The following is an 18,753-nucleotide window of genomic DNA, read 5'->3' on the forward strand; positions in this document are numbered from 1 at the left end:
TCAGCCTCATCATGAGTCATAACCTGCAGAGCAGGCCTATCAGTCTTGTGCAAAAATGTCTTATATTCAACAATATCTGTAATGATATATATAATTAACTGAAAGGTCTTGGCAGTTTTCAGACTGTTCAGAGGTTTCACTACACAGGTCAGTCTACACAAGGATCAGCCTGTATCGGGGGCAAATATGAGAGGATAGAATTGACAACAAGGCTTGTGGACATGAGCATGACGTGGGTAAAGTGGGCAGTGTGGGTATTAAAAATGAAAGCTGTGCAGTATTGTCACAAATGCAGTGGCTGCCAGCCTACACTCAGCATTGCTATTGAATTGTTTCCTCGCCAGCTTCTGGCTTTGCCCAGCACCACAATTAAGGCATTAGCAGCACGTCACTGGCTTTTACCCAGCATCGCTGCCACACGGTTAGCACTGCTAATAGCATTGCTACCATCCAATTAGCATTTCCTTTTTTTTTTTTAGCATCGCTGCTGTGGTGTTAGCATCACCATCACAGCATTAACCTCAACCAGCATAGCTTCCCTGGCTACCCCTCCAGTTTGTAAGGCATTAGTCGCAAGGCATGTTCATCAGGATCCTTCACATCTAAAAACTAGCCTAACTATATGACCTATTGTACATCTCAAGGCTCTGGGAGCATCGTATTGTTAAAATGTGATTTCAATTATATGCCTCTGGTGGTCTAAAAAAAAAGCTAGCTTTGCTTGTTTTTTCCAGTTTGATTAATATAGTCAGAAGTGTTGTCTTAAAGGAGCAGTCAGTATAAAATGAGAGCAAACATGTGAATTAATTACAGCAGTCCACTTTCAAAACACAGGAGAAAGTTGTCTACCCCGCCCACCCCTCCACAAAGCCAAGCTGAACCTACATGAACGAGTGCAATAATTTATACCATGTCAAGCATCATTACAAAACAGGTCATGTGGATTTTATGTAACTTTGTCTGCAGTTAGCTAGCTAGCTTTATGCACCGCTAGCTACCTAAACCTAAGCCAGATCTGTTATACCATAAAAAATCATACTGCAAAAAGACACACCCTAAAGTTGGAACTACTACTTTACAGATGCCATTAATATAGCTACGGCTTAGTTTACTTTAGTTCTGCAGCCTGATCTAGATCTCAGTTATGATGTGCCCTCATTAGTGTGCGCTCAGTATCGTTCAAAATATAATCACATTCTTAGCTAGACTGAGCCAATATAGAGTCTTGGTTTCTGTCAAATATTTTTGGCATACTCGTCACTGGGATAGTAATCAGGTACCACACGCCTGCTCCTCTGCTGTGACTGATTGCACAGTTCTAGTAATGAAATACTGTCTTTAGCTCTGCTGACAACTATGACAGCGTTTTAGGGCCACTTTAAAAACTAAATAAAAAGAGTTCACTACAAGAATAAAGTTGTAATATTACAAAATTAAAGTCGAGAATAAAAACTATATCACTGCAGCCCAAGCAGTTAGAACTACATTCCCCTAAAAAAAATACTACGAATTTATTCTCGGAATATTACAACTTTAATCTTGTAATATTACCACTTTACTTTTGAAGTGAACTGTTTTTATTTTGTGCCCATAAAAAAAAACTGTCGTAGGCAACAGATGACAGAACTTGGAACATTGCATGTCGATCATTTTATAATTTACTACAAAAAATATTGTTCCTTTAGGTAACATGGTTATAATTAAAAAATAACATGATTATGAATAAAATATATGAACATGTCTCCTGTTTTTTTTTCAGCCCTAGCCATTAAACAAAGAAAGCAGTACTTCCAGGTAAGTTATATTGCATGTGGTAGTATTCACCATATAAAAACAGCCAGCTGATGTTGTTGTAATGCTAACAGCTGGCCGGCGCGAGGCTGCTTCCTGTATAGGTGTGTTTACTGGGAAACGTCAGGCCACAGTCACTCTCCCTTGTGTCTCATTAACGTGTGACGAGCTGAGAGTGAATCAGGTAGAAGCGCACAACAGAAATGGAGACACTGTAGCGGAGAAAAACTGCCTCAAAGGAGCAGGAAACACGATGGCGGCGTCTGATAAGAACTGCTGCGTTTCCCTCACGCGGTGTTTCTTTGACTACTCCACTCCGAAAACTCTGGTGATCCGGAGCAAAACTGTGGGGGCAATAAACCGCCTCTGTCAGGCTCTAGTCATAGCCTATATCATAGGGTAAGTGATTATTAAAAGCGTTTAATTCACTTTCTTTTCTTTTTTTAACCAGGCATTAACCCTCCATGCTTTAGCTGTGTTTTGATTTTTTTTTTAGAGGTGATGATCTGATAAATATATTTCCTAGAAACAGTGAGTGGTCACATCAACTTAGTTTATTTACTTAAACGTCTGTTTTAACAGATTAGTACTTAGTACTTTTAAAATAAAAACTTCAAACTAAAAATATATATGTGAGAAAAGTATGTTTATTTATAATCAGGATATTTACTCATTCCATTTTATGGGGGATCGTTTTCAGGTTCAGTTTATGACTACTTTTAATCTACACATTTTAGATACTGGATGTACACTTAGAAATCAACTTAAAACTAATTATTGCTTTATTTACCATGTTTTTAAAAGCACGTGTAAGTCTACATGTCTAAAAGTTCAGTTTTTTACGCTGCACTAAGAGTTTTTGAGCCTCAAACCTTTTACTTTTTACTTTTACCTTTATTGTTTAAATATAAATAGATGTAAACAATTATTAAGTTAATTTATTGCATGCATATTTAAACGTTGTACAAGTAGCAGTAAAATAAATACTTTCTGGTACTTCTGTCTGGTCACATGATAGTCACATGTTGAGAACATTAATATCATCCTGTATTAAGGATGATAAAATTATGATATTTTAATATGTAAATCAAACATTGATACTATATAATAATATTGATGTTTCATGATATGGAAGTGTGTAAATAAGATCAAAGCAAAATAAAAATAAATATACATACATACATATCCCCCCCACCCACACACACATTAGGATTGCAGTGGAAGTGTGTAAATTAAGTGTTACAAAGGTTAAAGATGCCTACATCTGTATCAGGTGTGAGGTACTATGACATGCAGCATGTAATAAGACAGGAAATAGAACAATGTCCCATGACTTTTGCCATGTCTCATGGCAGCTAAAATATGCTGCACTGCCTTCACTTGAATTTTAGTGTAATAATTTTTCCCACAAGCTTAAGGTTATTTTTTTTCTTACTCCAGACCACTTTCCAAATAAGCCTACAGTGGTTTATGTTTGCGGCATAGCATACCATGTACTGCAGAGTCATCATTCTGAGGCCTCCCAACTTTCACGTACATCTCTTTTGCATTGAAGCTGTTCATTAAATTAGTTCTCATCACATCTTGAACTGAAAGGACACATGTGAACAAGTCCCCACACCCCAACAGTGACTGTATCAAACTAGACCACTCCTGCCAGGAAAGTAACCTATGTGCTGTCCTGGTGTTTAACCCACAATAACCATGCCATACCTCTGAATTAAAGGTTTTATTCTTTTAGTTTGTTAGGTTATCTTGTTACAGAAAATCTTTCAGCCCATTGAAACAATATGCATTATTTGATGTATGAACATCTCATTTTGGAGGGCTACTGCTAGAATTTTTAAGAGTTTGATTTATTTCAGTCAACGTTTATAGATAAGTATAGTCTATAGATATATAGAGTGAGTGCTGCAGTGCTTTTTTTTTCTAAACTAACTAATTTTCTAGGAGTTGATAGACAAATACTGACCTTCTTGTAGGCTTTGCGAGCAGTCAACTGAAAATGTATTGTGAGGTAATTGTACCCTGCATTCGACATATAGAGATAGGTGGGGGCTTAGTAAGGAATATGTGGCCAGGTTGCCCATGTGGACAACTTTACCTCCCGTCTCTACTGTACAAACAAGGTGCAGCTTTAATTTCTGATTTTTTTTTTTTTTTTACTGAAAACAACGCAATGAGAGTGAATGGGTTATACTGTCCACTTTTGTTTACAGTCTGTGAGCGAGTCCTATGGTGCGAGATACAGCATAGAAAGTTTTTTTTAGAGATCACAAGATTTGAGAAGATTGTATGATCATTAAGGCATGCAATTAGTCTATGTTAATTGGAAAATACATGTAAAACTTGTGTAAAAAAAAAAAAGTCTCAAATACATTATAAAGTAGTTCTGAAATAACGGTCTAGTAATTTTTGTGCAGGTATGTTTGTGTCTGGAAGAAAGGTTACCAGGACACGGACACAGTCATCAGCTCAGTCACCACCAAGGTGAAAGGCATTGCTCTGACCAACACCTCTGACTTGGGCACGAGGATTTGGGACGTGGCCGACTACATCATCCCCCCTCAGGTACCCTCCCGATATAAGGAGGAGAAGGTACAAGCAAGAGTGATTAAACCCCACCAAAACAACCCTTCCCACCATGGTGCATGGTCAGCATTTATCAGGATGCTTGCTCACCAACTTAAAATGGGTTATGGGCACATGGGTTATTTGGTGTTTATCACATGTATATAAGGGGTGTTTTCAAAGGGGACAGTGACTAGTGTTGTCTAGGCTGCACAGTTTGGACAGTATACTAGTATTTTGCAGTGTACACAAAATTAACCTTAAAATGGGTATAGCTCTGGGAGCTGTGAGGCTAACAAAAGGTTACGAAGAGACTATAGTCCTTCTATTTCTCTGCATACATGATCTTGTGGAGTATTGACCAAGACCAGGGTGAAATGAGGATAATCACAGAGCAAGTATTATTAGGTTCGTAGGTCATTCTTAGCACTGAAGTGACGCTGAAAACGGTGGTGTTGTGTTAGTGTGTGTTGTGCTGGTATGAGTGGATCAGACACAGCAGTGCTGCTGAAGTTTTTAAACACTCTGTCCTACTCTGCACACTATTCCCAGTATTGACAGTGAGGTGTGTAAATACTCCAGCAGCACTACTGTGTCTGATCCACTTGTACCAACACACAACACACCACCACCATGAAAATGTCACTGCAGTGCTGAAAATTACCTTTTACCTGTTATATACACACTGTATGTGCTCAGAATGGTTTGATGTGGTTTAAGGTACTATTTGCCGTGAACTGAAATGAAAACCACCTCTTCTCAAAATCCTGGATGCTCAAGCTGGATGTGGGTTAGGTGTACTGAGAGATGTACAGAGGAAAAGTATGTAAACTTCTTGTAATTTCATGTGTTTCTGCATAAATGTCATAAAATGTGATCTGATCTTCATCCAAGTCAATGGAATAAAAACATGTAATGTGCCTAAAATAATAACACAAAAAAAGTATGATAATTCATGTCTTCTACTAAGAACAACCATAAAAACCTTTAAGTGTGTAAAGTAGGAAAAGTATGTGGTCCCTTGTATTAATGACCTTAAAAAAAGCTAATATGTGTCAAGTGGCTAACTAATTAGTGGAGTCTTGCTAGTTTTGAGGTGTGGACAGGAGCTACTTTGACTGATAAATACCACTCTAACTTTGAGTTTGCTCTGCACAAGTTGGATATGTGCTTGTGAACTATGTCTCATATTACCAAGTATATCAAAAAATGTAGAGGTGTCTGTATGTCACTTGGAACTCCAGCAACCAGCTATGGATTCCAAGGGTTCACTTAATATTTCCACTACCACTTTAATTGTTTTAATGCAAAATATTTTTTTGTGTAAATATTTTAGGCACATTATATTTGTCAATATGGGTTAACTTAAATAGAGATCTGATCACATTTTATGACGCATTTATGCAGAAAACCATAAAATTCCAAAAGTTTCACATACTTTTTGACACTGTATATGAATGTGTGTAGTTTTGTATAAATTGGCTTACCAATGTTTGCTACCAACATTAGCCTCATAGCTCCTGCACTAAACAGTGTACACTGTATTTCTCCTCTGAAGCTTGTACCTGCTGCCACTTGTTTGTCTGGTTTGCCTGTCTCACACAGAGATAAGAAAGAAACAAAACAACTTTATCTGTTTGGTTTGTCTTAAGCTGTAGATGGGCATGTATCATTGTTTCTGCTTAAATTAACGTGTCTAATGTATTTGCTTTTGGATTTGGTTTGAGCAGTAAAAGCTGCAGTCTGTAGTCTGTGATCTGAATGTGGTCTTGTTGACTAACTCAGTGTGTTCTCCCCTGTTTTAACAATAGGAGGAGAACTCATTCTTTGTACTCACAAACCTGAACATCACACCAAACCAAACACAGTCACACTGTCCTGAGGTGAGTTCGCCATGCCTTTTATAAGCTCTGTATACCTTGTTGCTCCACCATATCCATCTTATTGACTTCAGACTTTCGGCGAATCCATTGACTAAGTAATAATAAATAAACAGCAGCAATATAAAATGGTCATTAGAGGGGGTCACAAAAGCTGGAAGAACATGTGAATGCTTTAGCTTCAGTGGTCCCTACTAAACAAATCAGCTCAAGACCAGCTGGTCATTCTAGTTAATGAACTAGCTTACTACTGCATGGTATATGTATATATTTTTTCCCAGATGACCAGCTGGTCTTAAGCTGGACATTTTTTTAGCAGGGGCATCTGTTGTTGAAAGGCGGTAAATTTAAAACATCCTCCCACACATTCATTTGACTGCTCTTACTCTTTTGTGGAGGGAAAATCAACACCAAAGCATTCTTATTCTGTTCTAAAGTTTCAATGAAATAGATGCGTCAGCGAGTAGTGAGGCTCTGAAGTTAACCCTCAGGCCATCTTACTTAACAGCCTTACAAACCACCCACTGTATTCTCTTACTCAGAAACTTATAGCTGCGTTTCCCCTTCACGAAAGGTAAGAGCATACACATGGACATTTGGATGCATATTTTAAATTCAGCTCCATAGAAGTAGCTATTATTCCTTGGAAAGTGATGAATTTTAGTTATATGAAGCCCCTGAATAGCTGTAAATAATGTTTAAAATACTTTTAGAAATTTACTTTCAAAATGAGTGTTTACCATTCTGTGTTAAATGACCGAAAATTCAAACCCAAAGAAATCGACCCATTTTTAAAATGTATTTATTTATATACTATTTATTGACTACCTTCGTCTACACTCTTAGGTTTAGAGTGGTTCCACCTCCCAGACTACCCAGCTATGTGCAGATTTGTGGTCACAAACAGACCACTAATGAATGACTAGATAATAGATCATGCAAACAGGTCATGTTCAATTTAACTATGTGCTACATACTGCACACCATCAAAAGAAGGGGTTTCTAATAAAGTGGCCAGGCATTGATTGTATATAACTGAGCGGCAAATAGCAGATGGGTGGAGACCAAAATCACTTAGTGAGCCTCTGTGTTTGCCCCCAGAGAATTGACCAAAGGCATTATAGTTGTGCAAGAGCAGAGTGGAGAGCAGCCTAAAGAACTCCTGGCATTTGACTTGGCACGCCTCCTTGCTTCCTTTCTCAGAGGAAGTGAGGCCGTTTTCAGGGGGACTGGCTCATTCTGCTTCTCCAGTTATCTCACCTCTCTCAGATTTGCTGACCACTGCACTGTACAGGAAGCTGGTTTGTGTCAGATATGTAATTGCTGCATATGGATGTTTGCTGATTAGTCACAAGAGGGTGTGTGTTAAACTTTTTTACAGGGGTGTTGGGCACAACATAAAGTGGCATGAACTCTCCATGATTAAATGGCTGCATGATTTAAATTCTGGCAAATTTAATGCACCAATGTTTAGTGAGTATTTTTTATATTTTTTTAAACTGAGGAGCTGTTTCAAGACTTCCAAGTGACACATACATCTAAAGGCCTATTCACACCAAATGTGTTTTTTTTTTTTTTTTGAAACCATATCCAAAATAACAAATTTATTACGTGACACCAAAAACTCTGTCTAAGTTTTAAAAGATGTGACTTTTTTAACTCCTTGCTTTGTTATCTATGCTCCTCACTTGTCATTTCAAGGCAGCACAAAAAATGTTGTGCTCTAACAGTGGCGAACAAACTGCTAGTCAGTCGATGGAATCCTCCACATCATATCTCAAGACATCTCAAGATGTGAACTCTTGATATATTTTGGATGGAGCTGTCAGTTGCCCCTATGCATGCCATCAAATCAGAAAGTGTCAATGACTGCAAGGATGCACTCCAAGCGGAGTGGAGACATTATTAATCTCTTTTTAATGGCTTGTGTGGAAAACATTTAATAAAAGCATTATTTTTTTCTTGGTGTACTGTCCCCAAATGTGTGTATATTGTTTTGCGTGATGATCCATCCACAAACACAGGAAAGGGGAGGAAGTTGTTTAATGGAAAGGGGAAGGTGGAGGACAGGGTTGTTTGCTTCTATATTATATGGATATATTTTGAAAATAATTCCACACCAAAACTAATAAAACAACTATTTACAAAAGAAGGTGTGACTTTAAATACATGCCTTACATTCTGTGCTCTGTAAAATGGTCTAGAGACTGCATAAATCTCTATACATTCCATGTAATTTCCACCGTCCTTCTCCTTTTCAGGTCAGCCATGTATTTATTTATTTTTTTTTACTTGTGAGTTTATATAGTCAGCGTGTTGATTGTCAAAAAAACTCTACTCCGAATCAGCTGTTTTGCTGCTGTCTTCATGCTCATTTGTCAACAGAGCTCGGATTGCTCAGACTGATTTTAATGCAGTGCAACACAAAAAATTAAGCATGCTCAGTATAATGCTTGTAAAAGTAGCGTCTTTATAATGCGACTTAAGATGCCGAGGCAAGTGTTCCTGTCCCTGTCCCTATCATCAGTATGCACGGCCATTAGTGTGTGACATCAACACACACTAGGCAGTTTAATGCTTTTTTGTAATCAGTTATTATAATTACGTCAATGAGTCACCTAAGCCCTGTGTGCAACCGTAGTTTGGCGCACTTCAACGTAATGTAATTTGTCTGTGTCTTCAGAATCCTGGACCTGAATCCTCATGCTCTTCAGACCAGGACTGCAAGAAGGGATTCCGCAACGGCCGACTTAGTGGTATGTTCAAGCCTTGACCGTTTTATGTGATCCTGCTTGTTCGTTTACTCCAAGTTACTGTACAAAATGTTAATTTATCTCACATGGTTTCCTTTCCAACTTCAAGGTGTGCGGACAGGCAGGTGTGTACATTTCTCGGAGAGGATTAAGACGTGCGAGGTGTTGGCCTGGTGTCCTCTGGAGAAATATGACGAACCTCCAGAGTAAGCATCTGTCCTTAATCTGTACCTTATCACATAATGCTATATTTAAGCTTTAAACATGCTCCTTGTTTCTTAAGCTATTGTGATTTTATTTCTCCTTCAGTCCTCCGATGCTGGCAGAAGCAGAGAACTTCACAGTTCTGATAAAGAACAGCGTCCGGTACCCCAAGTTCAACTTCAGCAGGTGAGGTCACAATGCTGTTTCTGACAACACCTGAGTGTGTTTACGTGCACTTCATAATCTGGTTATTGCAGACAATTGTGGATTTTTTTGACAACCTTAGGTATTCAGATCATATAGGATAATCAGAAAGAATTTACATGAGTCAAGCAGTAATTAGGTTATTGCTTTGCAACCTGCTAATAAACTCACAGAATACGACATGACCTAAACCCTAAATCATTTAAAACTCTGCTGCTTTTTTAGCACATTGGGTTGCAATATAAACAAATCAGACAGAAAATAAAGATTCTTTAAATCCTTCAGTTTTATGGTCGCGTTAAAAGTGTTTTGTGGGTGTTGTGTTAAACATTGTTTCCATTTTTGCAGTACTGGGGTCTGTTTTTATGCATGCACAGCCTGAGAAATCTGAGCATACTCTGAATTAAAGTATATGGACTGAGAAATGCGACTACTGACCTAAAATCCTGCTCTCCTTATCAGATTTCTTAATCAAATTAAAACATTTTAAAAACTTACTATGAGCTAAAAAATAAAAAATGTGTTATACATCGACTACTGGAATAATCAGATAACTACTTAAGTAAACCAATTCTGAGAATATTGAAGGCATGTAAACACATTCATTATCTGAGAAAAGAAGCTTTAAGCAAATATGACATTTCGTTTCCTTATTATCTTTTTTGCAGACGAAACATCTTGCCCCATATAAACAGCACCTACTTGTCTAAGTGCGTGTTCAGCCGTGATACGGATCCAGACTGTCCAATCTTCAGGCTCAGAGACATCGTGGCTGAGGCTGGAGAGGACTTTCAGGCTATGGCAGTGCATGTAAGAGGCCGCATGAATTGACACCTGAACTGGAGTAGAACTTGTTTCTAACTACAGAAAATGAAGTTAAAAGCACTGATTATCTGATTCCAGTGGAAACTGTTCAAGAGGTGGATGCACATGTATTAGGCAGTAAGTGAACGGTCAGTGAGGGGTACGGTGGGATTGCAGGTCCTGCATGTGGGGTAATGGGTTTAATTCCTGCCCTGGTCACTGTATGGTCAGAGCATCTCTAGAGCATTATCTTTGTAGTAGGCAGTGGTCAGTTCCTAAATTCAATTGCTGTTCTGTTGAGTTGCGCTATTTGTCAATATATGTTACTTAGTGGTTCTGTACATTCTGTTAGCACAGATCGACAGAACACCAGCAAGAAGGTAATTTGACAAGATCTACTGAGGGTCATGGAGGACCCCACTCACAATTTATAGCACCTAAAGTATTTGTTGTGAACATCCAAAGGTGTTCAGATACCACCTGACTTTTGCTTTAAATGAAATGCTTACACTGCTGATTTTCTAAAGCCACATGAAGAGGCATCACCTTTTACACAGTGAATCATTGCAGGATTAGGGTTAAAGAATAACCCTGACTTTTTGGCAGGTAGTCTAATGTTTCACTTATTTGTCAAAGTGATTCCGAGGCATTCTGAATGACCGTTTGAGAATGCTGCACAGATAGAAGCTTCATTAGATTTTTGCAGAAGTTGAAAGCTGCAGGGTGGACATAAATGTTGTGTAAATCCATGTCTGTCATGGCGGAAGTGCCTGATTGTGTTTGCTGTGGATGTTGGTCTTTGAACGTTGGTGTATCTGGGCCCTTTACAGCTGTATCATGTTGTAATTTGATAATTAGCAGCTTGTTAAAATCTCTAATGCTGCATTACTGGCCTGTAATTTGGTATTTGATTTCTTATGTATTGTAACCATTGTTATTTTTGAAGATCTATCTTTTCTGCATTCAGAGCCTGAGTTTACTCCCTCTGTCCATGACTAAGCTATTTTCTTAACTGCGCTGCAAACACTGTAATCTTGGCAAGTGAGAAGCTCATGTCAACATTGACCCAACCCACAGATCAGAACAAATCATAGCTAAAGAGGCTTAAAAAAGTTTTTAAAAAGAAAGTTAGTTTTGTGTTTTGTGTACAGATTTTATCCTTAAATATATAAAAACTTAATGATAAAAGATTAATTTGAGTAAAGGATCTTTGGTAGTAACATTATCTGGTTGTTTTGGTTAAGTTTATAGAATTGTGAAAGCTGAGCACCCTTCATCAAATTACATTGGAGGTGACAATAAGTGGGGCCCCAAGCATTGAGTGCTATTATGTAGGGTAGTTCACAATAGCACTCAGTAATGTTGTGTAAATATGTTTAGATATGACCTGTATTTGCCTTGTTTCAGAATGAATTTGTATTTAACATTTTTGTATGTAAAAACAAACTGGTTTTGTTTATGAACATTATATTTTTCACTGCCTATGTGTTTTTATTTCTAAAAAAGGTATTTTCATAATATAAAGTGTGTGTGTGTGTGTGTGTGTGTGTGTGTGTGGTTCCACAGGGGGGAGTGATGGGTGTCCAGATCCGCTGGGACTGTGACCTGGACATGCCTGCAAACTGGTGCGTCCCACGCTACACATTCCGCAGACTTGACAACAAGGATCCAGAAAACAACGTGGCTCCAGGATATAACTTCAGGTGGAGTTTTCTGTTGTTCAGAGAGTAATTATATCACAGCAAAAATAAGGATTACACTGTTTCAGGAGTGTAAAAGCTTTTTTTTTTTACTGAATAGAATTTCATGAAAATCACCCTTGAACACTAAGCTTCCATTATTTAAATGTATTGCAACATAATTAAACATACTCTAACCTAACAAGAGACATGAACTCTAAACCTTCATTCTAATGTTCATCTGAAATATTTGCAGGTTTGCAAAGTATTACAAAAGCAGTAATGGTGAAGAGATCAGAACTTTGATTAAAGGATACGGCATCCGCTTCGACATCATGGTGTTTGGAAAGGTGAGTCTTTCTATTGAACCATAGGAACCAAAAAAAAAAACTATCTAGAAACATCCTAGCAATCAAATGTCTTAACAATCACCACATTTTTATTTTTATTTATGTAAAGCACTTGTTTTAATGTGCTATAGAAATGCATTTTACTTGCTTACACACTTACTGTACCTAGCAACACTTGCAACCATTAGAACCACATAAGCAACCACTTAAGGAAAAAGTTACATGATCAGTTAAATTTTTGTTAATGATATCTAGAAATATACACATTTAAAATGTTGACTCAGAAGATTGCAAAATATTCACCATGACCTATAATAAGACACTAAAATTAAGAGGGTCTCTAATCATAATCTAATTTGAATGTCTTAATTGTGTTTTTTGTAAATAAAGTTTACTTTATTAACTGCAGGCAGGAAAATTCAATGTTGTACCAACACTCCTGAACATAGGTGCTGGCCTGGGTCTCATGGGGTTGGTAAGTGTTGCTTTTAAAAGAAGAAGTAGAAATCCACAGCAGACCATATTTTGCAGACATAACAGTAAAACTCCAATGCTAATGTACAGGGAAACATGAAGAAAAAGTAACTCTGACTCTTTTTGTGGTTCTACAGGTCACTGTGGTGTGTGATTGGTTTGTCCTTGTTTTCATGAGAAAACGACATCTTTACAGAGAGCGTAAATACTCTTATGTGGATGACTTTCAGTTGGTACGTTTTTTTTTTTTTAACATATGCTTCTTCTGTATACTATTTGTCCAAAATTTTGTAGCCACCCATCCAATGTTTCTTTTGAAATTAGGGGTTTTAAACAGGAGTACAGTAAATATTGCCACATTTTTTATTTACATTTGCAACTTAATTACCTTTTGCTATGAGAGAATAAGAGTGGTCAGGTACTAGGGTTGCAATGATAACCGATTTTGCTTCCCTTTTCCACTTCGGGTAATCCTTAAGGTGGTTTCACATTGCACACAGTGGCCACACTACTGTACGCTGACCCCCATTGCATTCAGTTGTTTCTTCAGTGCCAGAGCTGTTAAGCTTTTCCCTGCCAAAAACCACACCTCCATATCTCAACTTGGGTAAACAGGAAACGTGTGACGTGAGCTCATGTGACCCTGGAAGATTTGTAGTTCAAACAACAGAAAACGTGGGCAAAGAAAAATGGCTTTAGTCACAGCTATTGTTGCCTCACTCAAAAACAAACATCATAAAAAATAAAAATAAAATATATCTACCTAATCTGAAATTAGCAGCATGGAATTATTTTTGATAACCCCCTTAATAAAGTGGTTCATAGACACAGTTAATAACTATCAGCAAGTAATCCAGCTCAGAAAAAGTTACCATTGCATCTAACATGCTTTGAGGCCTGCTAAGGCCAGCACTTAGTATTGCACCCAACACGCTCCTCTGTCTGTTAGCATAGCAGCTGATTTCCCTACCCTAATCAGCACTTGACCTGTTGTCAACTATCAGTAATTAATCCAGCTCAGAAAAACAGCTAAAACCCCTTGTTTCTTGTTCCCTTGTAGTCTGTTAATTATTAATACTATTTTTCTATATTGTTCTGGCACCTCATCCCAGAACTATTGGGTTGCACTCCCGTTCTATCAATCATTCTAGAGATCACATTTCCATTGTTCCAAAGCTCAGTAATCTTGATGGCTTAAAATACCCAAGCCTATGCTCAGTGTTTGACATGGTGACCATAGGCTCATGTCTGACCAGCCTTGTTGTGTTCCTGTTCTATTGCCCAATGCTTTTCTCATTATTTATTTAAGCTATGTGTGTGTATATCATCTCTATATGTCTATGTCTTATCTCTATATCTCTATGATGCTTTTGGACATAAAGTGCTTGTCATAGATTTTAACATTTTACTGTTTTTTTTTTTTGTTTTTTTTTCTGTTAGCTGTCTAATGAGGTCCCATAGAGGTCTGAAGATTTTGGGAAATACACCTGCACTGACTGACCCTGTTAATCCTTTGCTGATTGCACTGAATTGTGCACTGATACTTTTTGTATTTAAACTACTTTTAGGGAAAATGAACGGAACAATAAATCAATTGAAATTATTCATAATATTGGTCATATTTGTATCTGTATCAAATTGATTTACTACAATAAATCCATAAGTAAGGTATTTCAGTAGGTATTAGGTAGTGAATCGTCCTAATGTTGGACATCCAAGCTTTATTTAGGCTACGTTCACATTACAAGCCTTATTGATTAATTCAGATTTTTGTCTTAGATCTTTTCTTGAATGATTTGTTGTATTTGTGAGATGACTTTGTATTAGAGCAAGAAAATCTGAACCTTTACACTGACGTGCCACATTGTGGGACAGGAACTAGTATTGTACCATGGAAGCATAAGAAGTCTGCTCTGATTTGTGGGACATGTATGTGCCACAAATCAGCTCCTGCATTGAATGTGGGTGAATGTGAGCCCCCTATTATGCTAGTACATATAACAATGTGTGAATTGAGGAAAGTTAAATGCCCCCACAACTTCAGAATTAAAATGTCCCATCCTTCCTACACCCCCTGTCAGACCTCACTCGAACTTGATGGTGTCTTGCCATCAACATGCTGGCTAGGGTACAACCTCACCCACAAGATACCACCTCACAACTGGGCATTTCCAGCTCTCACCTGAGGTAACATTTCAGGAAAAATATACATGCTGCTATCCCATGACTTTGGGGATGCCAGTGTAGAAGACAAACAGCTGAGTCAAATCAGTATGAGTAGATAAAAAAGCCCACCAGCTTGCTTTTGTTTTTTTTTTGTTTTTTTTTGCAGCTACAACTGGCAATACTGTGACAAAAGAACTGTGCATGAATACAAGCAAATAGATCTGAATGTGTGAAATTCACATTCATACATAATGTTTAGTATATATCAGATCTAGGACCACATTTCAAAACAACTCACATCTGAATGGATAGGGATTGACATGTTCCCACAGCCCTGAAAAAAACAATCAAATCTGTGTCACATTAATGCAAAAAATCTAAATTAAGCCTTCAACCCTTCAGCATGTTAATGTGAACACAGACTTGATAAAGGTCTTATTACAAGCCACAAGTAACCCTCATGGAAATACTGAAGTTGTATAACTTTTTAAATGTCCTACCTAATATTAGATGTTGAGAACAATTCTAAAGGAAAACACCCTTGTTAAAATCACCCTTGTTAATCTCAGGTCAATGACACATTAAGACTAAATAACTGCTAAGGGTATACATTTTTAATCCTGGGGTAAAAGTTCAATTTCAATTTTGTTACATTGCTTCACAGAACAAAGTTCCAAAACTTCTGTTGGGTAAGGAAACAAAACTGAAATGTATCAAGACTATGTATCAGTGTTCTCTCTGGAGGAGGAAAAATGACCTAAAACCTGATGCCTGGCTGTAAGTAAACTGTCCAACAGAACAATGATTGTTTTCATCAGAAGGTTGGGGAGATTGCTGAGTGGCCTTCACTGTTCCCTGACTTATTACAATGTTTTATGAAATCTGAAGAATACCATTGTGGTACATAAACCCAAGAATATTAATGAACTGACTTCCAGAAACCCTCTATTAGAAATGGTTATGATTCCTCAGGAACACTGGTAAGTCATATTAACTTTAGCCTCTCTTTTCCCCAAAACACAGCCTTACATTCACTGTGTAAATTCCAAGTTGGCTAAATATATATACATGAGACTTGAGTATCTTTGCTTAAATAAGTTTATGATTACAATGGCCCTACTGAGGTAAATATATAATGAAAATAGCATAGCTATGAGGTGGCTAACTATGTGAGTAAAATATTAGGCTGAAGTAAATGTATGATCATTAGCGCCGCTAAAGTAAGTTTATGATTAGAATAGCAAAGCTGAAGTAAATATATTTTATGACTAAAATTCTGTTCAGCTAAAACACTTTTCTGTGCATCCCTAATTGCAACATGATTTGCAATGTATCAGAGTAGTATAAAATGCAACAAAATGTCCTAATGGTAATTCACCCTACTTTTTCTTTCAGTTTGTGATGCATCCATAGAACTTAAAACCACTTCTGCAATAAGTCCTGATGTGTTACTAATTGGTCACTACACTTCACCACAACTTCCTTTTTCTGATTTATAGTTTTGTTTTTCCACAGTGTACTTTTGACTTTGCTCAGACTGTCATCCCAAATCAGGTTTTTGGCGTATCCAGAGTGTACTTGGATTGATCTGTGTTAGTCTTCATAGCAAACAAAAACATATAGTCACATTTTTGTAAATCAGATCCAAACCACATTTGGAGGTGTTTTAATATGTGAATACAATCAGGATTATACAGATGCATCTTAATCTGGACAAATGATCTTTTGCCTCACTTGCAGCTCGACCAACATTAATTATGTCAAATCCAGTCAGTGTTGCAGCTTTCCACACCAAACCTTATAGATATTTAGGAGAATTTCAGATCTACTTGTATTAATTAGTTAATTTGGTTAGGTTAGATACAAAATATCTTTATCAATAAAAAAACTATATTATACAATGGAAACACATACCCTGGATATTCTCTCTCTCTCAACTACATTTGCAGACATGTTTGGAGCAGATTAACATGAACATAATGGCACCAAGTATGATTTCAGGCACAGGCTAATGGGGCATAAAGCCCACTGAGAAGTTGGGAGGTGATCATCCAACACCCTGACCTCACTGTGGCTCTTATTGCTTAATGCGGGGAATGGACATTAAAGAAAATTACTCTGCATGAACATTGTTTTTTACTCATTTTGTGATAACAGTGTGTAATCTTCACAGCAACCAGCACGGGGCACCACTTCACCGGTTACACAAAAGCACAGCAGGGATAAAAATCCGCATTCACAGATAATCTGATATTTTTAGTAAACAAATATTTAATATGACACTGTGGGAATAGTTGCCATTGTATATTTGAGAAATTGTGTTTCCTAACTGGGTCCTACTAATGCTAACTCTATTTTGATTATGGAGAACAGTGTCAAAGTTGAAGATACACATGTACAGTACCAGTCCAAAGTTTAGAAACACCTCTTTTGCTAAAACCACATTGTTGAAAATATTGGAATTCTAAGCTTACTGTAAATAAACTGAAGCACTTTACTCACCCAAATACACAGTTTTCAGGAGAGAAATCTGTGAAGATTAATATCCAGAGCTCGTTTGACTTTGAAAGAAAATGTTTTTCAGTTTTGTTTTACTTTGGAGCTTCCCCCATCTTCCTCATTAGATGGGAAACATGACGACACCCCTGTTCCTTACTATTGACACTTAAAATGCACCTTATAGTCCGTAAAATACACAGGAATAGATGCAGACAAAAATTGTTACACAAACCAGAATATGTTTAATACTTCAGATTCTTCTGAGTAGCCACATATAGCGTTGATGACACTTGCACAATTTTCCCATTTTCTTGGTATTTCCCCAAATGTTTCTAAACGAGAGTAAAAAATAGAATCTTGCTCATTGCCACACCTTTATACCCTTTAAACGAGATCACAGCATATTTGTGGAGAAAAATAAAACACCTTGCATTGCTTTATTATGCATTGCTCATAATTAGCATTTGTGAAAATGATAGTTGATCTCGAAAAAGGATCTCGAAAAATGAAGGATCTCGAAAAAGCCCTAGGTTTGCTATTTGGGATCATTTTGAACTTTAAAACAAGGAAAGTGCCTGATTGCCCAGCAGATGTCACTGTGGTTGGTGAATATCCAATTGAGCACTGGATCACTTGCCAATAAGGCGCGTTTTTTCTACTGTAGTGTGTGATGATTAGAGGTGTGCGGATCGATCCAAATATCGATAATATCGATACCAACGCTGGTATTGGTATTGAGCAATACTCGTGTAAAAATATCGATATTCAAGCTTTTTTTCTCTGCCGAACGCACTGACTGCTTCGCACGAGATTCACCACAGTCTACTCTCTGGTCTCTTGTTGTTGCACATGCGTCACATGGCTCAGCAAAGCCAGCCAAACCGCCATGCAGGTAGGCTCAGCCTGGCCCCGCCCACTCAGCGCTCTCCTCGAGTCGACACGCCTCTACCTCAGGAGATTTGTGTTGAGTGATATTTTTTTACACTCTGTTTATTTAAGAAAAACTTGCATTTGAATTGCACTGAAAGGAAGACAATTCCTTATTTTTTATTGTTTTTCCAAATGACAATTCTATTAAAAAAAAGAAACAAAGAACTAGAAAAGATGTCTAGTGAGGGGAGAATTTTTATTTTATTTTTTTATTTTATATTTAAACTTTGTTTTGTTACTGTTCCATTGTTTCTAAACAAAAAATGTTGATTGTGATACTAAAGTATTTTGTTATCACTTACAATGTTTGGTGAAATTATATCCTAGGTTTTTGGATCATTTGGATCTATAAAGCTTAAATATTAAAAAGTATTGGTATCAGTATCGATATCGGCAATACTGGCCCTGCGTTTACTTGGTATCGGATCGATACCAAAATTCCCGGTAT

At 37.3% G+C, this 18,753-nt stretch overlaps 1 protein-coding gene across 1 annotated transcript; it reads left to right on the plus strand.

The window, feature by feature from the left end:
• Nucleotides 1-1,903: 1,903 nt before the first annotated feature.
• p2rx4a (purinergic receptor P2X, ligand-gated ion channel, 4a) lies at nucleotides 1,904-14,320 on the plus strand. The gene is made up of 12 exons (XM_007256541.4): nucleotides 1,904-2,190; nucleotides 4,215-4,362; nucleotides 6,174-6,245; nucleotides 8,926-8,998; nucleotides 9,105-9,201; nucleotides 9,305-9,385; nucleotides 10,072-10,213; nucleotides 11,774-11,910; nucleotides 12,143-12,236; nucleotides 12,646-12,711; nucleotides 12,848-12,943; nucleotides 14,151-14,320. Exons 1-12 carry the CDS (start codon nucleotides 2,045-2,047, stop codon nucleotides 14,169-14,171), a joined length of 1,173 nt encoding a protein of 390 aa, XP_007256603.2. The 5' UTR covers nucleotides 1,904-2,044; the 3' UTR covers nucleotides 14,172-14,320.
• The last annotated feature ends 4,433 nt before the right edge of the window (nucleotides 14,321-18,753 follow it).

The sequence above is a fragment of the Astyanax mexicanus genome, chromosome 17 (assembly GCF_023375975.1).
Source record: "Astyanax mexicanus isolate ESR-SI-001 chromosome 17, AstMex3_surface, whole genome shotgun sequence".
Taxonomy (NCBI): Eukaryota; Metazoa; Chordata; class Actinopteri; order Characiformes; family Acestrorhamphidae; genus Astyanax; species Astyanax mexicanus.

What these genes read in the sequence shown, in the direction of transcription:
- p2rx4a (XM_007256541.4), top strand. Translation starts at nt 2,045, where the DNA reads ATGGCGGCGTCTGATAAGAACTGCTGCGTTTCCCTCACGCGGTGTTTC. An exon ending in ACTACATCATCCCCCCTCAG is followed by an intron (nt 4,363 to 6,173) that starts GTACCCTCCCGA and finishes TTTTAACAATAG; the next exon opens with GAGGAGAACTCATTCTTTGT. An exon ending in CACAGTCACACTGTCCTGAG is followed by an intron (nt 6,246 to 8,925) that starts GTGAGTTCGCCA and finishes CTGTGTCTTCAG; the next exon opens with AATCCTGGACCTGAATCCTC.